This window comes from Aphelocoma coerulescens, chromosome 11, assembly GCF_041296385.1.
Source record: "Aphelocoma coerulescens isolate FSJ_1873_10779 chromosome 11, UR_Acoe_1.0, whole genome shotgun sequence".
Taxonomy (NCBI): domain Eukaryota; kingdom Metazoa; phylum Chordata; class Aves; order Passeriformes; family Corvidae; genus Aphelocoma; species Aphelocoma coerulescens.
In genome coordinates, this window is record NC_091025.1 from 11,305,651 (window position 1) to 11,333,152 (window position 27,502).

Genomic DNA, 27,502 nt, shown 5'->3' on the forward strand with positions numbered 1-27,502 from the left:
TCTGCTCGTATTTTGGCCAAAAACTTCTTAAAAAATCTGCTATGTGAAAACAATGATTTTCAGAAGCTTGTAAACTGGATCAATTCTGTGAAAAATTTTCATTGAGCGAACAAGTTCTCTTGCCAGTTTATAAATTTCTGCATGAAAGCATAAAGATCCTTGGCTAAAATCCCTTTTTCCACCCTGAAACAAACTGTTCTGAACAGAAACTGTCTATTCTGTTTCTATGAAAAGTTAACAGTACACTGTAGACATGGAAAAAATAATATCACCAGACTCCACTCCAATTTCACTTTCTCTTGCCTTTTTAAATTTAGATTTATCTTATTACATAACATCAAGAAATATTTCAACAATTAGATATAGTAGATTTCTTCAATACATATTTTCTTCTTCTATAACTACAAACCAAAGATGTTGAGAAACTTACACCACAAAAGAAGTTTAAAAAGAAGATTTCTCATGAGCCAGTATTACTTCTGATCCTCAGCCTAAGACTCCTATCATGGTTTAGGTCCTATCATCCTACCTTGGTTTAGAGCTACCAAGAACCACTATTTGAGGAGCACTGCGACTTCTTTCTTACAAATGAACACCAGTAAGAAGAATGTGTTCCATTCCCTTTCTGTTTGATAGCTGAGAACGTGATGGAAACACTGTCAGAATTCTGAACAGCTTTAAAGCGATAAAACACTTTTCAAAGCCTTCCAAATAGTGAAAAAGGAAATATTAAAGAGGACAAAAAGAAAAAGGCAGCAAATATGTAATAGGCATGTCAGGAATAGGAAGTACATTTGGCCTTCATTGCATGCCTTTAATATATCATTTTACTTCAGTTTTCCCTAAACAGGAAACACCAAGTAACTCATTATTAATGTCCAAAGCCACCTCTCAGATATTCTATCATTTGTAGCCAAAGCACTTTGTTAAATTACTAACAATAAAACTCCTATGTTATCAACAGTATTAGCAATTCTTTATCACTAGAAACTTAGCTAAAAATGTAAAGTAGAAGTTTCTTTGACAAGATACTGTATCCTCTTGAATGAGACTTAATTTGCTGGTATAAAACCAGTTTCTCTTATCCTTTTAGCATATGTTTAACAAATACTACTAACACAGTAATATTAACCACTGTCTCCTTCTACAGTTGTATTTCAAATTAGTAACTTCTGGACTGTGCACAGATTTTTAAACACTCCTAATATTCTTTTTGGAACTATCAGTCATTTCAAGCTCATACAATATTGAAACAATAATGCGAAATAACAAAAAAACGTTTTTTATTTTAAATTTATTTGCTAAGACCACACTACTTTGTATTCATACAATCTGCAGCAGAAACATTAGATGATGCCACTTAGACCCAGCTTATGCATCAAAACTACAACCTGGGAGCAGAGAAAACTTCACCAGAGTCACAGCTCAGAGCATGCAACAACATCGCAGAAGGATGATCCAATCTCGAATTTATGTGGCATTTTAATAATGACACAAGTTAATGACCTTAAATGATCTCACAGAACTCAAAGATTCAGCGAGCACCCCTTCTTTCTGACCACAGACCTGGTCACCAGCATTTGCCTCACTGGCATGAAATAACAAAGACAACTGCCAGAATCTGCCTCCCAGGAAATTCAAGTTGTAGGTATTTACACTTAATACAGCATCACTGTATAACAAGTGAACCACCTCCTCTCCAGCCCCCCTCCCCATGTCAGCTGAGTTGCTACCTGAGTTTATAAGGGTTTCAAACCACCTTAACATATCAGATCAACAAGCAAAGATTATCTGTCAGGGTCTTAAGTCCTCAAACTGCTTGTAAACAGTATCTGTGAGACCTACTTCAAGGTTCAAGACGACAACCACAGTTACTCATTTGAGTAGTGCACAGGATCACATCCCACTTGCTGGATTCATTGCTACATAATTCAAAGATTCATGAACAAAAGCCACCATTGCTCTTTTAGCACAAGAAATAATACAGCCATTTCTGGTAGCAGTTTTGAACTGAAGCACTACCACTCTGACGCAAACGTTTGTAAATTGAGTTCTTAGAATCTGGGGGATTTATTTATTTAAATTATGCAGTGATTAAGAAAAAAAAATTACCTAAATGTATTCAACTGATATTGTCCTTTACATCATCAGTGCAGAGCTGTTGCTTTTCATCAGGGCTGTGATATTTAATTTTATGTTTGAGTAGGTGGGAATACGTTGAAAGCTATAAAACCTAAATGCCAATCTACTTTTTTGAACAAGAGAATGTTCACAAATTCATAATTCTTCACATCAAGTGGTAAGAAGTACACTTTTTAGCTTAAATATGCATCACCTTAGATGGAAGAAGTAGAATCAGTTAAAAAAGCTTGTAAATGGAAAAAAGTTCTATACAAATACATGGAAGAGTTTAAATAAATGTCCTAAATAAGTTTCCTAAATGTCAATACACATTGGTAAATAGCCAGGATATGGAAAGTGGTTCTGCAGTCTGCAGAGAAATTGTAAAGCAAATTTTGAAGAATTAACTTAATCAGTAATCAATGCACAAAGCAAATTGGTTAACTTAATTTGGTAATATTAAATAAATTATACATACATTCTTCTGATAATTTCTGTCATAGCCTTACAATGTTCTTGGTAATAATATAATTTAGTCATTAATCTTCACCAATACTTACGGCACAGAAACTTTACTAATCACTGAATCCAGTTCTAATAGACTTGGCTACAATTAATAAGCATTATTTCTCTGACTTCACAGCTCAGGGAAATTAAACCTTAACCCTCACCTTTAGAAAGAAACTACAGCCTGCCTAGAAAGTAACTGCTAGCGATTTTTAAGTAGCAATGATAAATTGGAATGAATGCTATATTTTTTTCCTGTACATGAAGATCTCAGAGGATCACTAAGGAAAATATAAACAATTAACATGAAGCCACCAAACACAAACTGATTGTGTTTGAGCAGCAAAGAACAGAAACTTTTGAAAAATCATCCTGCCCCCTAAATCCAGACACACTGCTTAAAACTCATCTTGATCCCAGATGAGGGCTACTCAATTTCAGTAAAAGCTGTGCTGTATTAGAATTAAAAACACAATTTTTTTTTTTTCAAACAGATGGCAACCAGGCAATTTTATCAAGGTCTGTTCAGCAATCAGTGTTGCAGCTCTACAGGAGCAGCATTTACAGTTCAACTGTAACTCTGAAAATCCTCCTCAAGAGCAACACAGAACTGGCTACACAGACAAAAGCCCTGGAAGAGGTCGAAGATCACAATCTAAGTAAGAGTTAGTTTGCTGTTTGAGTGCTGGGCTACAGAGGGTACAATTGTGCTTGTATTGAACAGGCTGTGCTTGCTGCGAGCACAGATGTGAAACACCAGATTAAAACTCTTCCCCAAATATTTCTCAAAAAAAAAAAAAAAAAAAAAAAAAAAAAAAAAAAAAAGAGAGAGAGAGAAATTAACATATTCATTATTGTTTCAGATACTGTTGGCCTGCAAAAATCAAACAGGAGTCACCCAAAACATACATGTGACTTCAGATCTTCTCAAGCACACACAACTCTGCACCACCTTCCGCATTGTTCTGACACTCCAAATCCAAACTGAATCAACAGATTTAGCAGTTCCTGCAAGTTAAATGAGTTTGGTATAGAAAAGCCTGAATGAAAAGAAATGTATTCATCTGGGATGGACATATCACAACAGAACTCCTAAAACGGAACAGCAGATGCACCCAAACAAATTCTCCACTACTATTAAAAAGGTATATTGATTCTTTTTTTGTATTGTACTGTAAACCTTTACTGGCTCTAAGATTTCACTCATGACTATACTGCTTGCAGAAAAATTAGTTCATAATAGCTTCTAACAGTTGGAAATTTGGGAATTGTTTACTTGATCTTTTTAAAACATGAGGGGACTTCAGGTTTTGTTTTCTGATTAAATGCAAAGAAATGCCATATATACAAATATGTATATATATATATATTTATAATATAAAGGTTTTCTCATAATTGAATGAAAAAGAATTTTAATTTTTTTCATCACCTTTTAAACAGATTTCAAAAATCTTTCTTTCCAAGGAAAAAACCCATTTCCATTGAACTGAGATCTTCCCTTCCCCTTCCTGTCCAATAAAGCACTTGTCTTTTACAGGACAAAATTTTAGAATAGTAAAATTTTCTCCCAAGATTCAGTCAAAGTTTATTTTAAGGTAACAAGAAAATCAATGGAGAGCAACCCACAGGCTTAAAAATCCAATCCTATTTGGACTTAAAAAAATTCCAAGGATGTGCTTAGATTCATTAAGAAATATTTTCTTAAGAACGAAGAAGATAGGATGAAAACTCTGCAAAAGCTGTTTAGCCTTCTAAACTCCTTATTATTTAATTCTGGTTTTCTCTGAATAAAACAAATTTTATAAATCATACAATTTTTTTAACTGGCTGAAAAGACAAGTATAGTGATTCTATAGCAATTATTCTGCTATAATATCAGCAGTTACATTTGCATAGAAAGCAGTTTGGTAAGATTATTCTTTTAAAAAAATCAAGGCCTTATTGCAATTACTGCTCTGCAAAATCACTGGTATATTCTTTGCTAAATAGTTATTATTTTATGTATTTATATCAATAATATACAATAGTGCTAATTCAACACAACACATTAATCTGTTTGGATACAAAATGAAGTATCTAGATGTCTCAAAGCACTTGGTTTGCTGCTGTCCATCTAAATAAAATTGAATTCTGTGAATATGAACAGAAATCTGTAACATGTGGTTCTAGAATACTCTTCACAGCTCCTTACCAGGACCTGATTGCTGCATCTTTAGGTATGTATCCCACGTAATTAAAGCAATTCTTGGCAGCATGATTAAGTTAGCAGAGTGCTACTGGGGCATTAGCTGATTAAACTGGTAAATAATGGGGAGGCAAACCTTCACAGCTCAATGCAAAATTATGAAACATTGACCATAATTAAATGGGAGCTCCTCTAGCAGCTTGCAAGCACTTTGCATCAAACACAAACACCATGGTTAAAAACACAGTTTGGGAAATGTCTCATTCTCAACTGACGCCGTCTGATGAAATCCTGAAAACCGATCCTAACTGTGCACAGCAAAGCATTTCACCAAGACAAAACTGAGTGCAGAATCATAAATTGAATGTAACAGTTTGCTTCTCTCTCTCTCTTTTTTTTTTTTTTTGTTCATTTAAAACCAGTAAAAATAGTATGGCAACTATGTAGTATATCATAAGGACAATCTTTTGGCAGGTTTTGTCAATTATCCAAAAGAATGAATAAAAAGCACACGAAGAATAAACCACAAAGCTTCATGAAACTGACACTACCTAAACAACACTGTGTAAGTTTTCTGATTAGGTAGACCCATAAAATGTTTGTTATAGAACATGAGTAAATTCAGAAACATGAAAGTGAAATCAACTTTGGAAGTATACATCCATAATCCCACCTTAAACTAGACAGAGAAAAAAAGAAAAGGAAGCACTACTCAGTGCACTTACAAGCAGCACCATATGCCAACCCATAAACAGTACAGAAAGAAATTAACACCATGAAACTTTATGTTAACAATGAAGTTGAACATAGAGCAGTAACCTTCATACTACAGGATAACTACTCAAAATAGTTTACTTTAAACATGTAAGAAAAGCACTGATCTCTAAGAAAAAAAAGAAAATGAAGAGAAATAGGCCGATTAAAAGAACATTCATTTCTGCTCCATACATGAAAATATGCATATGTATATGAGACATTTAAATTTGAGAGATATGCCAGTTAATATTTCTGCTACCGCAAAAAGAGCATGGATTTAAAAAAAAAAAAAAAAAAAAAAAATCAGACTGTAGCTAAGATTTCCATTTCAAGTTCTGACTGACGTACTTAACATTGGAAATCACACACTTTCCTTTAAGAGTAAACAGGACACGTAGGCTAGCTCTGGAGTCCCAAGATGAGCCAGCTCCTGAAGCCCCTGGAGCAATTCTAACACCTAAAGCCTTCTGAAAGCTCCTCATCCCAAGGTATCCACCCAGCTTGACCCAGCTGAGTCTGCAAAAATTTTAAGAGGGCAGATTAAACTGATATGACCGAAGACTACAAAGGTCTTAGGATTTAATTTTTCCAATATGTGCTTTACTTTTGATACGCATGATATTTATAAAAATATTCTCTTGCTTACAAGTTCATTAAACTTCCAATTTCTCCCCGTGCAGTTCATCAAGCAAACTGTATTGAAGCTACATGCCAAAATTGATAAAGACAGCATTTATAATCCAGAAAAACTTAGTCTGGAGTCAGACCTGACTACAACACTAGATAAAAGATACTTGGGTCCATACCTCAAAGCCAGTACAGAATATTTTAGAATATGAATTTAAAATAATTCCTTTCAAAAGGACACTCCTACAGCAATTTTATCGAAAGAGAAAACAGAGCATTCTTGTTCCTGAATGAGAGAGTCCACACATGGATTTAATCAGGAAGAATTTTGTGTAGGCAGTGGAGGAGAACATTTTATTATCAGTAAGCAGTTTCCATTTTAATCAAGGATTTACAGTCTGAAGAGAAGAGAGACAATGTTTTAGTCTACTTACCCAATTTTTGTTTTCTCTTTAATTTTGGATGAGGAACCAGTTTTTGGCTTTTTGCTCTCCTTATCCTTTGGTTTGGATTTAACTTTTCTACCCTTCTTTTCCTCTTTTCCTTCAGCTGAAACACTGGGGAAGTTTTCAGGGCTCATTACTCGTGGAATGTTTCTTTCTCCTCTCTCTTTTGCCTTTGCAATTGCTTCAGATATTATTCGATTTGCCTTCTCTTGTTTACTTTCCGAGTCTGTTTTTTTCTTCTGCTTCTTTTCAGACATTGCCCTCACCTGGGTATTCTGCAACTTAGTATATGATCCTGAACCATCAGTCTTCTTGGAAGAAGGAGGCTGTAGCAAGAAACAAAAAGTAAACTAAATTCCCTTACTTTAAAAATATAAAGTACAAACATTTTTGATATGGATATACATTTTTAAAAAATGTGACTGCCAGGGACTTATGTGGACACAAAAAATGAGGAATTCAGTTTATACCACAGAATGGCGTGGGTTTCAAAATAACTACCTCAATTGTTGGTTTTAAACAACCAATCCAAGTACTCAAAGATAGTAAAAAATATCCTTCTGAAATTCTCTCAGCCTTCTCTCCACCTCTGTAATTAAAGAAAGCAATCCTAAACCTCTGCAACATTCCCATACATTTGACACACACTTCCAACACCTTCAGTAAAATATGAAAAAGCAAGGAGCTCCTGAAGGTACCAGCATCAGTGTTTTTGCCTTTGGTAGGATACCAGGACCACAGTTACCTTAAAGCAGACAAATGATCTACAGGACTAACTCAGTGATGAACACAACAGATGCTCGAGCAACACCAAGATTAAAAAACAGACAAAAGATAAAATCAAAACTAAAATTACACAGCTATATATCCATAAACGGATCAGAAAGCAGCGTTTCTTTTATTTAGATCAACATACGTTCCATGCTTTGGATAAAAGACATAAGTTGTTTTTTTTTATTTTCGGGTTTTTAATGCCCATTTCATGGACGCAGAATTGTTTACGGGGCTGATGAGCCTCTCCTGCAGCCAGCCAGAAGACATGTTTTTGCTTTCCTCCCCTCCCCCTTTGAGGAATGGAAAGAATTTCCTATTCAAACACAAAACCCCAGCAGATAACAGTTATGTTACGTTCTCACCCGTAAATGCGCCTCTGCCTAGAGCAGGAAGAAAAGCCACCAGGAATTTCCAAACACATTTTCTGGCCAAACCCCGCGCACTTCCCGGGATACATGTTCTATAGGTGCCTCATGGGCGGCGGGGGCGGGAGGCACGGATGGGGCCGCTCCCGATGCCACCTTAAAGCCCCGGGGCTGGAACAAACAGCCGGACCCAGCTCGGGAACAGCTCAAGATGGCGATGCGGCTCCCGCAGCAGCAGCCAGTAATAAGGAAGGTTATTCAATCCCATTAGCCTTTTAGCCCAAAGAACCCCTCCTCCTCCCACTCATTCAGGCTCTCACTTACCCTTCCTCTTGGCCTCTTCACTGAAGACATTTTTGGCGTCAGACAAAGACTTGCCCTCCGCTTTTCCAGCACCCCCGGCAGTGCTCAGGAGAAAAGCATGGGGAGAAGATTGCTAAATGGCCTATTTAGCGAGCGGCAGCCGGGCCGCGCAGAGCCCTCCCCGAGCGCTCGTTCGCTTCAGCAGCATCCCCGCGCCCTGCCCGGCGCGCACCCGCCGCCCCCGGCCCGGCCCGGCCCCGCCGTGCGCGGACCGCCGGATCCCAACAAAGCGCGGAAAGAAACGCACAAAGCATCAAAAGGCATCAGCGCCAATATTAGCGCCGGTTAGACCCGCTCCCCGCGGAACTAGGCCAGCAGATGGTGCTACCCGTCATTATTCCATTAGGCTCCGCGTTTAACCCCCGCGGGGATCGGCTTTAACCCTTCCCGCTCCCCGCCCGCAGCGCCGCCCACAGCGGCTGCTCGCTCCCGTGGAAAACCGTGGGAACCGGGCGCTGTTCGTCCTGGACCTCGCTGCACTGCAACCCTGCGGCTCCAGCCCCGGGGGAGGGCACGGGGGGGACAGCGGCCGAAGCCGAGCCTGTGGCCTCACAAACAGATTTTGCTCTCCAATGTACTTTTTGATTTTTTTTTTTTTAATTATTATTTCTCTTGCATTTACTTCATTACTATAAGATGGCAACAGTGACTATAATCATTTGCTGACAGGCTTCCCTGCTTCCTACAGAAAATGGAAGAACTCCTCGGTTTTATCCCTCTGCCCCTGCCCAGACCTGCGGGACCCTGCGGTGGAGACCTCCTCGGGACACGGCTCTCTGGTAAGCGCCTCTTCTTTCCCAGGCTGGCTTAAAAGTGCTATTTTGAACAAATCAGACAAGTTTTAAAATACGTAAACATATGAAATAAAACCAAAAAGAAGATTGGGGCTTTTGCAAGGTTATTTAAAAAAAACCCACAAAAACAAGAAGCTTTTGACAGCATAGCTCCATCCTAGCAATACCCTTGATTCTCAAAAGCCCACTCAAGAAGAATGAAGAAAGATCAGGACTTGATTTCTGTTTTGCTCAATATATACATATACCTTTATTTTGCAAGATATATGTTTTTCCATAGAAAATGTAAAATATGGCAAGGATTTTGAGATTGTTAAAATTAGTCATTGCTTTAAAAGATAATTTCACTTCTATTTAAGATTGATTTCAAAATTAAGTTCCTTGTCCAGTGGAAATGCTAGTGGTACCATTACTTTAAATGGATTATTTTCTTAACAACATCACTTAAATTCAAGGATATTTCTGTAAATATGCAGCAACATCACAAGGACAATTACTACATTTTAATTTTACTTCTGAGAACTCTAGCCAAGACATTATGCTTACAGTAACTATAAATTACAGGGATTTATCATTTAGGGTTATTGTTTCATATCTTATTAAAAATGGTAAATAATCAACTATTTTGCATTTTGAGATCAGCTAAACAAAAAAAAATATTCCTAATGTACCCATGGTATTATTTCAGCTATAAGCCAAATGCTACTAAATCCAGTACTGTTGGTCTGTTCTTGAACATTCCTGGGCCATTAAGAAACAAACAAACAAAAAAGCTTAATAATTAAGTAGGCAATACAGAAGTGGTGGCTTTTCGTGAAACCTTTTACAGTCTCTTCCTAGATATTTTATTCCTTTAAAACAAAGTTTCTTTGCTACATTTTCTCAGAGCTCAAAGCTGCTTCCCAGTTTATTCTTCAACAACATTTACTACACTCTTACTGTAGAACTGTGAGTATGCTGGACGAGGCTCCTCTACGTTATAATTCCTCTGGCTGACCCTCTGCGTCTTGCTCTGTACTATCCCTTCCGAGTTCTGTTTCCTGCACTGCACAAACATTAAGCTATTTGTTAGAAATCCCAGACCATGGTTTTTTTAAATTTTGCTATGACATTTCTAACCATATGGAAATGACATTCATGAAGATGCAGGAAGGCACCAGCCAGCCATTCTAAGCTAAATAAATCTGTAATGAAACCTTCATCAAGAAAGTCACCATTGTTACAAAAACCAAAACTGGAAAGCAACATAAGTGTTTTGAGATTAGAATGTGAAACAGGCATGCACTACAGAGGACAGGATCTGTGTGTACTTAGCAACAAAAGCCATTTAATTCAGCAGAGGTCTTTTATTCTGGTAATAATTTCATGATTCAAAAATATGCACAGCTATAAAATGATTGAACAGTTATAAATCATCATGCACACTGAAAACCATTTCAAAAGCTACACAGCATCTATAAAAAAAAGGGTAAACCCCTCCCCCTCAGTGAGACGGAACACAGATAAACATCCTAAAGAAATATATCCTCTCACCAATGGCTTACAAACCTATTCCATCTAGAATAAGAAAGAAATTTTTAACTGACAAACATACAGGAGAAGGTGGAAAGGAAAACCCTGAGGCCACCATATATTTAAAAACTCAAGATTTTATTTGGAAAAATAGGTTTGTACTTCTCACCATTGCAAAGATAATCATCCAAATATGAGTGAATGCAAAGCAATGCAATGTTGTCTTGAATCTCCACAGAGGGAGCTCCAGGGTATCGGCTGCTGCTAATGGCTTTGCCAAGCAGCAGCCGAGTGCAGCGAACAAGCCTCCAGTCAGCTCCCTGCTGCTCCACGCAATCCTGTGGGCAGCAGGGAAATTGGCAGGAATCACCTCAAATTCACACTACTGCTGCTGCCTGCAAAAGCCATTAGCAGCAGCAGGTATGGGCCCTGGTGGTGCTCACACCGCAGAGCTAGCCCGGAAAAATACTCAGGGAACAGCTCAGACAACAGCTGTAGAATTCCCCACACATGCCCTGATTCACAGCCAGGGGAGCATCTTTTCAAGGGAATTTGACAGGCTGTCTCACAGGAGTAGAAGGTACCCTATGCACATCTGAATGATTTCTTAGTTGAACTAATGTAAAAGCAGTCAAGTTACCAGGCAGTATCAAGAAGCAGAATCATGACAGCATCTTTTCAATAGCAGTACTCAGCTGAGGACGCTTTTCATAGAAAGGCATTTCCTCCAACACTTTGTTGTGGTTGCATAGGACATGCATTTGAAGACCTTCACTGGCATAACAGTCCTTCCCCCAGCAAGGACAAACCACCATCCTCAACACTTACAGACATCAGGTTTTTCTCGTCTAAAGCCTAAACCCGTTTTCATTTTCTTCACAACAACAAATAATTCCTTCACATCCTCTGCATATCACTACAAAGGAAGCCCCAAGGAGAAGGCGAGTTTAACACTGAAACTACTTCTAACCTCCTGGAAAACCATGCCAAATCCTGCCTTATCTGTTCCAATAGTAAAATATGGCTTCCACTGTAAGAACACCTTTCCTACAGTAAGTATGGCAATTCACAATAGAGTAGCATCACTTTCAATTCTTTGTGTGCACAAACCCTTTCAGACTAAGTATCTCTCCTTAGTCACCCATTCTTGATATATTCTAAGAACTGACAATGTTTTTCTCTGAAATTTTAACAAGTCACACATTTGTGATTGAATTATACAAGGCATTTTATTGAAATAATGTTTTTCACTTGTGGATCTACTGACCACTTAGATTAGCTACGACTAAGAGCTAAATTATGACCCTAATGAGTCTAACAACAGAAAGCTAAGGTTTACATCTGCAATGCCCCGAGTGACTCTTTCACTCCTACTGGTAGCAGTACACAGCTGCAGGATGATGCTCAGAGCAAGTACTGTTTGCCTTGAGAGCATAACAAGTTCTTGACAGTCTACCAGGTCTTAAAAGAAATCAAGATGACCTTCACATCAACTGCACTAAAAGCAGCTAAAATTAGCCACCTGGAAACTTGATATTCATGCATTACCACCTTTGTTCATGTTTATTACTAAACAAGGCATCTCTTTGTGCATGTCAAGTCACCAAAATAGTATTAATATCAGAACCATAGTACAAATCAATAAATTGCATGACTTACAATAATCAATAGTTTGGGGACTTCGTCCAAATTAGCTTCTCATTTTTTCACATTATAATCACATGAAAATTTGAAAACTGCAGTTGCTTTTAACCCACTCTTAAAGGTATATCCATTCATCATTTGAATTATAAAATTGTATTTAGGAATACAACTTTAAAAAACCCCCAAAGCATGGACTCAACTCAGTGATTTCTGAATTCTAGCACTTTAAACTTTTTTCCTCTAGAACCGTCTGCAAAAATAACTCCTCTAGTAATTTTTTAAATGGTGGATTTGTAATTAAAAAGTACATTTATTAAAAAAACCCAAAACCTCACAGCTTTGACAGAGTCCATCTGTAGAAGATTACTTATATTATCAATGTGTGTCACCCCACATGCATGCAGAAAGGCATCTCCTTTGCTGCATGGCAATCCCAGCAAAAGATGACATTTTCTTTAGACAGTACACTGAAATGTGATTTTCAGTAAATCAAGCTATTCCTGCACAACTAATGTGAAGATCACCTAAATATGCAACAGGGTTTCTTTTCTCCAGAGAGAACTCCCCCCAGAATTCCTTCTGAACTGCTTTTTATTTTCTTGTTCAACAGTTGCCCCACACCATCTGCTGGGATTGCTTCACAAAGCCAAGAGCACTAGCAAATGAAGATCTGTGGGGTTCTATCATTTTTCCATTTTCTTTAGTGCATATATGGAACTCTTAAGAGAGCCAGTGAAGCATTCCGAATTGTGGTTCTTTCAATATGCTGATAATACACTTCCTTCTTTTTCGAGCTTATTATCGCTGTTAATGAATAGTCTCAGTGTTTAAGGGATACAGAATTTCAAGACACACATATATGAAACCTAACTCAAATTAAAATAGACATTTAATAACAAAAAAAAATGGAAAAAGATACCAAGTGAGAGTCTACCTTTTTCATCTTCCATACTTGTTATCTATGATGTTGGTAAATGAATGGCTAACAATTACAGCACTGTGGCCAGAAAACAGTTTTTATCTGTGTAACAATCACTTCAGAACATACATCTGCGATTTGGGACGTGAATGTGATTTATGCCTCACAAGGCATTTAGCACCATGCTTATAACCAAATTTTAAATTTCTGTGGAAATGAAAACACTAATGGAAAGGTCAGTAACCTTAAACTAGTCACATTTCTAAGATGAAACATGCACCTGTTGGCACGTCACACTCTCTGGGGTGTTGTTTCACATCTCAATGCTACAGAACCCAGTAATATATCACTAATCGTGTTTTGCCACTAATATAGTGAAGATAGCATAGCTGTCAGTAGTAGCAGCTTCTTAACCAGTGACCTCCCCTATCATTCATGGGGGGATGATCAAGCCATGTCCATGAAGGCAGCTGCTAACCTGGGCATGCTGCAGAGGCAGCATCAGAAGTTACAGAATGAGTCTGCAGCACACATTTTGCTTCCATTTGGAAGAGATTGTTTGAAGAAAGTATTTTGAGGCTCAGTGCCAAATATCATTAGAATTTTTTTCTCAATATTTAGTAGTGGTATAAAAACGTGTGCGTAGTTTGCACTGTAACTCTTAAAGGAGGCACTATGTAATGGATGGAGCATACTAAATTGCCAGGAAATGAAAGAAATTGAGAACTTCATCCTGCTTGCTCTGCCAAGCTGCTGCATTTAATGAGTTTCAGTTTCCAGTGACTTGATGTTCTGTGCCCATCATGTACCCACTTCTCTTCGGTTCCAGTCTGTAATGTAAGAGCTATTTGGATAATGGCAGACAATGCCAACAAAACCCACTGCCTCAGCAAAACTTCTCAGTGCTCTTTTTCACATGCATGGCCAGGAGTACTCAGAACTTGCATTGGTCTAAGCCTGATGCAGTGCACACCTCATGGTGCACTATGGGGTGGGGTCCCCACCAGCAGAATCACTGTGCTTACCATGAGAAAACCATGGGCTCCCGTCTATGAAAAAAATGTAATTATCATATTCGATGCACCATTGAGTTACTATACTCAGACCAAATTCACAGTCATGCCATACCTCTACCTTCAGATCTTCTACTTTAATCTATTCTAAGGGTCAAAATGGTCTAGCAAAAACTTCTGTTTCTTTCTTGAATTCTTGCCTAATCTTAACTTTACAAATTTTGCAATTACTTGACTGCTTAAAAAACAGAGTTGACTAAACTCTCTACTCTATAAAAGGCAAGTCAGGTTTCAGTTCACTGTTTGAAACAAGTCTTATGTGGGCATCTGGAAATAAATCTGTAAAATACTTCATCAAATAGTTACCGGCAAGAAAAATCAAACAGATATTTCTGTTTTAAAAAGAGTAGTCATTAGGGTTCAAAATCCCCAGGTAAAGCTCTAAATCCACTGAAATCTAACATCATCCAACACCTTCTTGGAAGGTACAGATAAGGGTTTGCCTTATCTGAAACACTGACACATACACGTGCCTGATTTTACAATTGGAAAAATGTATTTAACATGTAAAAGCCATGTAGCTTCTATCCCCAAATTTTTTTTCAATGACCTTCTTAAACTCCAGAAAAACATAACATTAACTGAAACTGCTCAAATTTAAGGTGACAAAATCTTTTAAAGTGATGATGTAAAGGTAAAATAACAAAGAATTGACTGCAAAAGTCTTCAGAACAGAAAACAAAATTGCAACAAACTCAAGCTGGATTTTCACAAGTTGTCACCCACCCATGTTTTATATGGCCACCACTTTTGTATGCCACTGAGAAAGTTATTTTCTCATGTCCTGTTTTTCCTTACCAACCAGAGAAGACCAGAAGAAAAAACCCACCCAAACTACCTTCAAGAACATCACATGAAGAGCTTTTTATTCCCCTTAATCCCAACATCCAAGATAGCTTCAGCATGCCTGTACCAATCACACTAAGAAACCAGCACAGCAGCCACCTCTGAGCAAGAAAAAGCAACAGGACCTTAAAGGTAGTTGGTTCTTGTCAAAACTTAACTTCAGTTACAGCGTTCCTTCCCTCTACATCTCTCATGGCAGTAGTCTTGTAAGAAGACATTTTTATGATTGAAACAAAACCCACTTTCATGCTTAGGAAGTTTACGACTGTCAGTTTTTCCTTCCACTATCCCCCGGTTCTCCCACTCTCTCTCAGTTTGTTATCAGCCCAGATTCAGAAGACATTATGGGTGTGAAGGGTTGTAAACTGCACAACCCTCCACAGTCTATTCTTGGTGCTCTTATGCTACTTGGAGGCGTCACCGAGGCTACTGAAGGGATAAGAGGAAGGGCAAATGGGCAAGAACTCTTCAGAACCAGCAGGAAGCTGCCCACCTTTTGTCTGAATGCCTCACTTCTGCAAATACCTACAGAAAGAGAACTCAGGCTAGGTCAGAGAAACAACCACACATTGAACAAAACACAGAGGCAGATTTTCTTCCACAGCATGCTTTAAAAGCCTAATTTACCAAATTATACTCACATTTTGTAGTACACTGAGTGCAATGGTAAAATACAATTCAATTAAAAGCTAAGTGAACCAGCTTATTCAAAGTATAAAGGCTCCTGGGAAAACACTGCAATGGATCATTGTCTTGGGCAGTCCCAGGAAATGATCCTGATAATAAAAATGATAATATTGGCAGCCTCCTTTTTAATTTTTTCTTATTTTAAAGTATGCATTTTCAGTGCTTGTTTGTAGCAAAACAATTAAGTATTGTGAATGATGACAGATGTGAAAAATAAGTATCATTTGATTAAGAGGGAAATACCAATCATGAAAGCTCTTTAAATCAAAACAGATTGCATATTCAGAAAGGCTAGCATGTAGCATCTCTGTACAATAATTTTATTCCCTAGAAGCAGTTAAAAGTTTACTTAATCTTTGAACATGCCTTTTTGTTATAGTATTACTTGGTACTTTAGAGAGTATCCAAAGTGTTTTAAATGTTCATAATTTCAGTGAGATTAAAAAAAACCCCAGCACTTAACACTAAAATATATATGACAGAAATTGGGAAAATTATTTTTAACATCAACAGCTGGGGAGTCACTAATATCAGTACTGACTGCACAGCATATTTCCATTTAAATCAAAGAGGGGGCATATTTCTTCCACTTCAATTCAAACTAACTTACATATTTTTTGTTTCAGCTTCAATGAACTACTTTAGCAGCTTTGTATGCCAGAATCTTCAAGACAAAAGAGTACTTTGGCATTTTTACTAACCTAATGAAACCACTTCCCTTGAATCTAGTTTTCTTAATTGAATATTCATGAACAAAATCCTTCCCCCTAGTTAAGGAGTTAAACAAGATGCCTGAAGAAAAGGAATTTATCAAAAAGGATGATGGTTCAAAAATAAGAAGTCCCAAGTCAGAGGATACTACTGGGGAACAACCGTTTGATTTCAGGCAAATGAAACCCAAAAAGCAAAAAACCAAACTGTTTTTTCACCAAAAGTCTCCTATAAAATTTTTAGAGAAAGAACATAGCATCCAAGAGCTTCATAAGAATAATCATAAAATAACTTTTGGTAGGGATCAAACAGAAAAAGTTGCAAGACAGGTCTTGAAAAGTTACTGCTATGGTTATGCTTCTAATCTCAAGTGAATTTGGCTACTAGCAAAAGGGGCAGGACTAGATCCACTGTAATGGTTAAGAAAACAGAAATTCTTATCTTTAACAGAGCTGAAGTCAGCAGAAACTGCCACCAACACAGAGCAGAGGGACAGCCTGATTAGAGACCACAGTGTGCTGCCGAGGGCATCCCCAAGCATGATCATGGAGCGGGAGCCCCTTTGTACCTCTGTCCCCAACAAGCAAGGTTGGGTCAAAGCCCGTACACATTTGCAATCAAACCACATTAAGTCAGAAAGCACGCTGGGCTGGCACCATAAAACACATCTCTTCGTGTAGTGTCAGGAGTTGATCAGATTTCAAACACTACATGATTGCACGTCAAAGAATCCTCCAAAGGATGATATAAATAGGAGCTACAATACAGACACATCAAAATAAATTTGCCTAATCTATTTAAAAAATTGTTCTTACTGAACTCAAAGACAGTAAGACACACGTCTGGTTTTGTCACTCAGATGTTCCTTAAATAATTTACCTGCCTTCCCTGACACAGCTTGGGTTCTCTAACAGCTGGTTTCTGCTTTTAAGAGTTGTAAGGACCAAAGCTCCTGCTACAACAAAGTTTACACATCAGGCTGAGCCATACCTAGGCTTCATGGACAACTGCTGCAATGAGTTAAAGATAAAAAACAGTGCACATGTACAGCATCTTCTTATCCTTCTGAGGAATACAAACAGGTACTGTAACCCATAGCATGTTGCAAGTCTCAAAAAGTGCAAGAGCTATGCTTTTCTTGTGAGTTTGCTTAAAATACTATTGAAGAAATTTCTGTATTGTGCTACTCATAAAAAAATAAGGTACAGCGAAACAATTCCTTTTAAGATTACTTAAGATTATTTTTAAAACCTATCAGTAGGGCTATCTTTTTGAAACAATGTTTTAAACTCCTAAGAAAATACACAAAAATCTCAGAACCACAATATTGGCAATGTCTTCTTTATCATTAAGGCTAATTTCTCTTTTCTTTCCAAGATATAAACTAAAACTAAATTGTGAGGTCATGAATGTCTCTTAAAAGAGGCCTTCCTACCAATGTATGAAACTAATTCGGGTTTGCAGTTCAATATTCTGCTCAACAGCATTATGTGCACATATATGATATGCTACTAACATTGAAATTACTTTCAAATGGGGGCTAACTCCTGAGCAGGCAATATGTAAAAGATAGGAACAATTTCAGGAGATATAAATTAAAATGCTTGCTTTCACAGTAAGATATCAAGGGAACAAAAAACTCAAGTAAAATGCAAGCCAAATAATCCACACAAAAGAAAACCTGCCACATTTATGAAAGAAAAATCAATCTCTGCTACAAATTACACAGCTTTCAAAAATGTAAGACTTGTCATCTTTTCTAGCCTAAAGCTACATTCCTAGCTTCATTTATCATGCTTACTCAAATCAGCATTAGAATTCTCAGTCTCATCATCCTAAGAAACCCACTAATTTATATTTATTAGCCTTAAGAGTTCCCAAATTCAATCCACTCAACACCTGATGATAAACACTCTATTAGAAATCTGTGTAACCAGGAAATTGAGCAAATTTTTTCAACCTGATAATAAACAAAGAAAACAATACCTCTCCAGATGTAGGAGGCTGTTTGATAGGCAAAGTGCTGGAAATTACTTTGATCTATCTATATATTTAGAATTAACATAGTACCTAAAAGATATTGCAAAACCTGAGTGCACAAAACATGCAGACATCTGGACAAAAGCCACATGAATTCCAAATGTACTTCAGATTCTCTGGCTTCAAAATCACACTACTGGCTAACATCTTTACAAGTTCTGCTTCTCTTTCAGTAGTAGTGCTTCACTAACACTTCATAAAGTGATGATTTTCTACAAAATGTCTCAAGATAAAATGCTGCTCTGGAAGTTTTACAGGCAACGGTATGTTCAAAGCCACTCAAAAATGCAGAGTTTAGATAATAGCATTAGTTAAAGCAGGTAAGTAGTTACTGGAGCCAATGGACAGTCTCACAGGGACTCCACTTGCACTCTCTTTGCATTTAACGCTGCAGGCCCAAGCACAATTATTTTGCCTGTACTGCAGAAAATAATGTTTCTCACTCCTTCCTCTCTCACAGAATGGCTGAGGTTGGAAGGGACCTCTGGAGATCAGGTAGTTCAACCCCCTAGGGCAGGCTGCAAAGGATGGTGTCCAGACAGTTCTTGAATAGAAGGAGACTCCAGAAATTCTATGGGCAGCCTGTTCCAGAGCTCTGTCACCCTCACAGTAAAGTAATTTTTCCTCATTTTCCTCCTGTGTTTCAGTTTGTGCCCCTTGTTCTGTCGCTGGGCACCATGGGAATGAGTCTGGCCCCGTGCTCTTGACACCTTCACATATTTGTGTGCATTGCCCCTCTGCTGTTTCTATGGAACATGATCCTGTGCAACTGAGAGAACTAAACCAGGCCTTGTATTCTGGAAAAACACCTTTGACAAAAAAAGTGCCAAGTTTCTCTGTACCTGAAGGAGTTTCCCAGTTCAGTTCATAGCCCAAACATTGCATTAACACAACACAAAGTGAAATAGGAGCTTTTTTTCTTACACTGTTTTTTTTCCCCATAATTTATTATAGTTTAGGCATATATTGAGCTACAGCTTTAACAGCCTATAGAATGGGTTGCTGTCTTTAAAAGAAATTCAACATGGATTTTGTTTCCTCTTTTCTCTATAATTAGGTACCCCTTCTTCCAGACACTAAAATGGCACAATTACATCAGTACTCTCCCATTAATGAATTGCTTTGTAGTTCTTCAGTGTTAACAAGACACCTATTTCCAAACAGTTATTTAGATTATTCAACCACACTTACCCTGCATTATCATTAAAAAAAAATAATATCAATTTAACTTATTTTTATCAACTAGTCTCACCTTGCTATTTTACTTCTGCAATTTGACCCAGCCAGAAGCTTTCTTCCTATGCCTGCCATCTGTTAACTGCTTTTTACAAAAATGCTTCTCTTTTGGCACATTTCAAAGACAATTATAGCAGTTATTTAATGAGTGTGCAATTATCTCAGGAAAAAATATATTACTATATTATGACAATCATTTTAACAGCAAGTACTTATTTTTAAAGAGGAAACATACACAAAGAATTGGACAGCCCAATTATTTGACAAGTGATGAAGGTTGAGAGAGACCTTCTCAAGAAAGGTTTAAGAAAAGCATTCGTGATAGCAAAAATATCCAAAAAATTGTGAAAAATTTTAATTCTACGCAACAGTAATTACTAACAAACTCATAAAGCTTTTCAAACTGTAAAACAATTACTCTGGCACATTTTCACTGTTCTGAATAGCCCAGCAATTTTTGTCTTGCCCTTACTACACAGTTTTATTTTGAAAGCCAAAACAGGGGAAATGAAAATGGAGACAATAAATATTATACTCATCAGTAAATGTGTTCCAAATTTATCTCACAAACATGTACTTTCTTTCCCCAACTTATGCAATTTGCAATTTTAAAAAATAAAATGTATAAAAGGTTTATATAAAACATATATAATATATATAAAAGCAAGTGCTTCATACATATTCAACTATAAATAAAGCCATCGAAAGATTGCTCTTTTAATGAGTAATATGTTATTGGCAAAAAGCCATAGATTAATACTGAAAACATTTTATATACAGCTATAATTTAGAATTTCATTCCAGGAACTGCACTACTTAGGCTCAGAGATGCTGCCCTACTCGTCTCATTAACTCTGGGCATTTGACATAGCTTTGCCATGGTCACTCCCACCTGTTTGTGCAGGTTTTTCTCAAATCACAGACATAAAGCAAAAAGCCTGCAAAATATTGCACATTGGTCAGTGGAGGGATTGATTTCATTACTTCAGCATAGATGATAAACTTATTAGGTGCTGGGAATTCTGCTTCTTCACTGTGGTACAGAATTTAAGTTCCTATGAGGAAGGTAAAAAATGTTCTTGAGGCACAGAAAACTAAATCCAGTGCATACAACTTGCAGAAACGCCTAAAAAGAAACTTCAGACAAAGATTTACATTTGTTAATATGATGTCACCCATAAAATTGACCCTAATTAAAGGAACAATATAAATACAGTGAATATGCTTAATGGGAGCTATACCAGCACTATTAAGCACTTTAGGAAGAATAAGCATTTAGGGCTTTTGATCTGTGAGTTGTTCTAGGGGTATGAAGGTTTTTTACATACCAAAATTACAAGATATGATTTGTAATGAACCCAAATGCTTACTGGAACAGACATCAAGATTTCCAATCATAGAATCATTAAGGTTGGAAAAGACTCCCAAAATCAAGTCCAACCTTCGACTTGATGCAAAGATGTGAGATGATGCAAAGTAGGACAGATTTTGAGATACGTATTTTATTATGCCCAGTCTCACTGAATATTGCACTGCTTCCCAAGCCACATGCGTATAGCAGCACCATAATTTTAAAATCCTGTATTGTACCAACATTTAAGAGCCATATCCTACAAACTTACTATGCAAAATAGCCAGTCTCTTCTACAAAGAATTTCTATATAGTATGATCAATTCATTAATTTAAAATATTCCTCATTACAGCCTTACTTAAAATTAACCATACAGAATGTAAGAAATACATTCTACTACTATACTATATCTATACAATATAGTGTGTATATATATATATATATATATATATTTACATATACACACACAAATACTATATCCTTGATTTTGATGTATCTTCCATAACTGCATATATATATCAAGTAGCTGTCTGGTTTTAGATCTCACAGCTAGCCAAGAAAGCATATCACTGCTTACTGTGTGTTTCTCTCATAAAAACTTCACAGTCCAAGATTGTATATACAAGTAGAACAGCAACCATTGGCAGGATAAGAGTTTTACAAGTGGAGTAATCCAAGGGATACTTGTTTACAATTAATTTAGAATTGTTATAAAAGTGCCATCTGATACCACAGTCAGATATGAATGGCCTGTGACAACTCAGGACATCTCAGCAGCACATAAATCTGCACTTGGGTCTGGTGAGAGTTAATTCCCTCTCTGATGATATGCTCATATATGAGGTTATGCCATTCTGATATATACAGATGTCCTGGGGTACAACACCACCCAAGCAATCATCTATGAGGTTCAGACTTGGACAAACTTTCAATAAGGGCAAGACAAATTCTTTCAAAAAAATTACTGTCGTCTGTTTCTATAAAAGAAGTGATAGGACAGCTCCAGGCTTGCAGGCATAAAAACACTTCCATGTTTCAAGTCAGTTGTTACACAAATTCATGAATACACTGAATTGTCAAGTTAGGTGCCAAACTTTAAGTCACAAAAAAGAAAAAAATAATTACGTGATTTAAGAACTAAAACCACCACCTCATCCTATAGCACTTTATATTATTAATGAAATACTATTTTTCATCAGTATATTTTTCATTTTCATATTATTTTTAATCTCAATTCCTCTGCTTTCATGTGTGCAGCCAGAAGACGTAAGAACGCTTCTTACAAAATAACATACACAGTGAGACAGCTGTAAACTTCTCTTAGGACAGTTTATACTTCAGATTATCTTTCCAACAGTTTATGTTTCACATTATTTTTCCAACAGTTTATATTTCACATTATCTTTTCAACTTCCTGTTTCTTCTAAAGATGTAAAACAGCGTTGAAGCCTTTTTTCATCCTTCTTAAAAGCGAATAGATTATTTAGCCTTAGCAAACTCAAACCAGTTATAAGTGGAGTTAAAAGATCAGAAGTCTTGCATTAGTCAAAGCTAAGGCTACATGATTCTTCAGCATTTCTCCACTTTACTTTCTGTTCTCAAACTAACTCTGATGAAAAATGCATGATGTAAAATTAAGGGTGCAATTTATTTACAATTCTAATCCAATTACAGCAGAAAGTGTATTAGCAGCATAAAACAGTCTTTTTAATTCAGCAGCATTATTACACCAAACAGATTGTATTAATTTTTAAATTAATTTTCCATCAAAAGAATAACCATACAAGTAAAAGTGTTATGAGTATGCTTGCTCTCAAATACTGAAACAAGTATTTAATATTCTTCCTTAATTTAAATAACCTCAGTCTAACTACAGTTAAAGATCTTTGGTTGTCTAATATTGGGTCCATTCCAAGACCTACAGTTCATTAACTATTTCATAAAATAAAGTTATTCTTTCTGGGAAAACTCAACCATTATCAAACTGAAACTGTTGGGAAAAAAATTAAATTCACTAGTAAATGTTTCTTCAATATGCACTAAAGCCAGTATGAAACACTGTCTTGTTAAAAAATTAAAAGCTCACCTTAACTACTACATATGTAACTTGTCAAAATCCCTTCCCTCCTGACTCCTAGCCTAAAGCCAACCAGTTTCAGGAAGATCAAAACTCCTTCCCCCTTTACCCCACCTTCTTCCTCCCTGGCTAAACTGCACACATTTGTAAAAAGCTCTAACAGAACCTACTCATCTTGAACTTGAAATTCTAAAAAGAGATCAAAGAATAGAAGTGAGAATTACAACTAAAGCCCGTCTTAGAATTGTAGTCAGTCAAAAGACAGATCTGAAACACTTCAGTAATTGCCATACTTTTCCATTACTATTCATACTACATACTCCACTGATTTAAAGAGGCTTCTACATTGTTTGCTTCTGTCAATCCCCCATCTGTACATTCCTCAGCAGTTTGACAGCTACCACTTCACAACCAGTTTTTGAAGGAAACATTAAACATCTGTCTGACCAGATAAACTCAAGGTCAGAATCTAATTTATACAATTTACTGCATACCCCAAAATAATAAAAACCAAACCAAGCAGTTTTATAACTATCTGGTTTCTGGCTGTTTCATTTCAAAGAGGAAAAACATTAAAATTTTAAATACTGCAAAGTTGCTTTGTTTTCACACCATGATAAAAACAAAACCAAACCCCTAAAACTTTAAAGGCCCTCCACAGATCTCAGAACTTTCCCTCTATTCCTTGTTACAAAGCAAAGTACTAAAATTGATGTCAGTGAGATTTAAGCAAGTCTAAAAAGGTTCTGACAAATACAACACAAAAGTCACAGCATTGCAAAGTTCTATTAGACCTACTATTCATTGCCTGGCTTATATCCCACATGCTCCTCAAAAGTGATACTAATTCCTGGGTTTCTCACCCTCCCCCCCCCCCCCACTTTTTCTGGAACCCATTTCCTCTTCACCCTTCACCCCAAGTATGTTCAGGGACCCCAAGAGCCTCAACACCCCTGTTCCCAACCCCTCGTTCTGCTGCCTGGCAGGGAACAGGGCGCTGCTCCCATGGCAGGACTGCACACACACACTCCAACAGGATCACCTCCTCTGGGAGCTGCTGCACCCTGTGTCTTCAAGTTGCAGAGATCTCTGACAAGAGTACCTACTTGGGTGCACCCTCTTGTTTTTTTTAGGTAGGGAAGGGGAAAGAAAGGAAATCTTTATCAAAACCAACAGATTGCATCTACTGCATCATTCAGTTAATCAAGCTCATCTCAACTGCACTGCTGGACATCCATGTTCCATTAACACTCCACCACAATTTACAGAAAAAGTTTCACTGGTAGGAATTGACAATTACATGGTCCATAAACATACGCAGAAGTTGTAATGGAGAAGCAATCTACTGAACCAATACCAAAGATTAAGCGTGTTAAGCCCTTATCTCTACACTGATGATATAAAATTAACAGGGGGAAAAGAAAAATGCTGCATTGTCTCCTTCACAGGCCTGTGTCCTACAAACTAAGTAGAATCAAAAGTCAGTAGTTAAGTTCCTTGCCTTCCCCATATTTTTTTTTCCCCCAGAAAGATAGCATTCTATATTCTCAGGTAGAGAGAATACTGGTAGCAAGAATACAGAAGTAAACCACTTACAAAAACCTTTTTAAAGCCATTTTCTTTAAATGTGTATGTTTGATGTCGGAGTTGCTTCTGTTTTGAAATGCACAGATTGAAAATTAGGAAACAATTTTTATGTCATCTTCTCCATGTGGAGGACTCAAATACTTGCAGTAGATGCGCACATTATAGTAAAACAACTACTGAGTTTTTTGGTTTAGCCAAAAGTAACAAAATCCAACATACACACAGCTTTTTATATGTTTTCTATTATTATTGATCATATCAAAAACAAGAATAGTAAGTGTGTATTTTTAGGCAATGAACATGAGCACAAAGACACAAAGCAAAGGACAGAGCAACAACATAAGCACTGCAATTCTTGTAGGAAATCAGCCATACAAACCTTACCAAAGCTCTTAAAAACGTTTCTCTAATTACTTTTCAAGACAATAAGCCATTATATTTGCACCAAAATCATAAATCAGTAAATTTTCTCTGCTGTACTTCAGAAATACAAGCAGCAGAAGAAGCAACACCATTTTATCTGAATAAGATCATGCAAGTCTTGCTTTCTGCAGTGATAAGAAAACAACAGGAGAAAGCAAGGTCTGCATCAACTGGTTAGGTTTTTTTTTTTCTCCTGAACTAGCTGTTACCTAGACTTCTTCAAGGTCAAGTAACAGCTCAGAGATTCAGTTGTCATGCTTTGACTCAAACACCAGTCACTATTATTCATTTCACCTGATCAACCAAATCAAACAGTTCAAACCCCCACTCCCAAATCCCTACATACCTGTCCTTGTAAGGTTGCACGACCTCTGCCTTGCAGGTGCTGATTAGAAACTGAAGAATGCCAAGGATGGATCTGAGTTTGAGACTGTGCCCGAACGAGTTCGGATGACGGTGTCACTTGCTGTGGGGTTATGTGGTGTTCTAGGTCATGCTCTAAAACATGGCTTGTGCTATCCTGAACAAACGCAGAGTCATCGAACTGTGGCAGAAGGTCTTCCTGCAGGAGGTCATCGGGGTCAAGTCCTGTGAATGGTTCACTATGGGTCTCCACTTGATGAAGTAGGTTGTCATCTAAAGATGTAAAACCATTGCTTTCAATAGGGTCAGTGAAATGGCTTATCTGAGAAGCAGAACCAGTGGAAGCTGGAAAATTAATATTCACAGGAGAGAGTTTTGAACTACTAAAGTTGCCCTGAGGATGCGCAGAATGCAACATTTGAAAAGTACTTGAATTCAAAGGTGTATTAGGATTCAACATGTGCTCGGTTGTTTCTTGCTTGGTCCCTGTTTGAGATGTAAAGGCATCGCTTCCAGTGAAGTCAGAGATAGAGTGTGTCTGCTGGCTAGTAGAAAGAGCTGTTGTAGGCTGAAGAAGGCTGGTAGGAGAAATGTGATTATTAGAGTAAGAATACGGAGATGAAAATTGTTGACTATTACTGACAGAACATGGAGTAATAGTTGGGGACTGTCCATCAAAATTTCCTTCTTGATTCCCACAAAAATGTATTGAAGCACTTGCAGTTTGAGAAAACTGTTGAACAGACAGAGGCTGCTGTGAAGTTGATGGATTAGAAACTGAAGGTGGGTGGTTAACACTGACTCTGAGGGAAGTAGACACATTAACTTCCATGAAGTCTTTTGGCTGACTCAGAGCATCCTGCCCCGTGTTGTTCCTGCTTTGCTGCGGCCGTAGCGAGGCACACTGATGCTGTGGTTCATTAGCCTGAAATAAGGCAAAGTCATGGTGTGCTACAAAGCTTTTGTTTTGCTGCATAGACTGAGAATGTCCTTGGTGAAAAGGGGACCCATTTTGATTTGAAACAGTTGTGGCAGTTTGATGACCCCACATAGGACTACCATCAGCCACATCTGGAAACATCCCATTGGACTGGTTTTGCGGATGAACTGGTGAACAATTGAATTGAGAGTGTGGTGATAAGACATTGTCAGCTGAGCTATTAAAAGACTGATTTACTGAGTGAAGCTTCAGTGAATCATACTGATTCAGCTGATCAAACTCACTCATCTTTTGTTGATTTTGAGCATCTTGCACATGGTTCAGTGAGTCTATGTGCAAAGGTTCAAATTCTGCACCCAAATTCAATTCATCAACAAGTGAAACAGGTCCAGGTTGAACAAAGGCATCATCTGACAAACCTTCTAAGGTCTCACTAAAAAGATTGGCATCATCAAAAAAATCCATCATAGGATCAGTCATCTTGAGAGGTCTGTTCTGCTTTTGCTCTCAACTCCAAATGGAGTCAATTTTGTCTCTCTGCAGTGAACAGAAACAAATGACATCCAGTGGTCACCACCTTATCCAAGGCATGCCAACAGCCATTAGTGCTTCTGATGAAACATTCGTCTTCAAGTGTTAAAGCATCCTGAGGGAGAGGAGTGGGGGGAAAAAAAGAAAGGAAAAATTTACTTTAATGACTCTCTTCATCCTTCCTTCCCCTTCTCAACACTTTTAAGGATTTTTGATACTTTGTTCATAATATAACTTCGGCTAAACCACAAATCATATAAGTTATTTTTGCTTATACTTGATGCCCTGTGCGGGGTTTATAATTTTTATCCCTTACAAAAGTATGTTTTAAATGTAATGTTTTCATTTGTTTTATTCACTCAAAGCACAATTTTAGATTCTCCTTGGTCATATTCACTAAAACTACCAAATTGCACCAGAACTGGGTTTTAGTACTCCAGGATTAGAATTCGTTTATAGCAAAAAATCATATACTACATAAGATGTATATAATAATTCTATATGTTTAAACAAAAAAACTAGAAAGGTTATAAACTACATTTAAGTCAAAGCTTCATTTCATTAGGAAAAACTGGGATACTTTGTTTCTTCTATTTAAGTTGCATTATGCAAGTTCCCAAGAA

The 27,502-nt window shown here is 37.2% G+C and overlaps 1 protein-coding gene across 8 annotated transcripts in view; it reads right to left on the reverse strand.

The window, feature by feature from the left end:
* The window catches only part of CHD9 (chromodomain helicase DNA binding protein 9), an 87,219-nt gene that overhangs the window by 45,435 nt on the left and 14,282 nt on the right, over positions 1–27,502 (reverse strand). For 6 of the 8 annotated variants that reach the window (XM_069027061.1, XM_069027057.1, XM_069027059.1 and 3 more), the window contains exons 4-5: positions 25,392–26,994; positions 6,631–6,968 (exon numbers count right to left, since the gene is read on the reverse strand). In XM_069027061.1, the coding sequence (XP_068883162.1) occupies positions 6,631–6,968; positions 25,392–26,828 (1,775 nt within the window). In that variant the 5' untranslated portion in view covers positions 26,829–26,994. Of the gene's footprint in view, positions 1–6,630; positions 6,969–7,778; positions 7,900–8,105; positions 8,223–25,391; positions 26,995–27,502 lie in introns of those variants that run through there. The other 2 variants (XM_069027062.1, XM_069027063.1) reach the window with 2 other exon arrangements.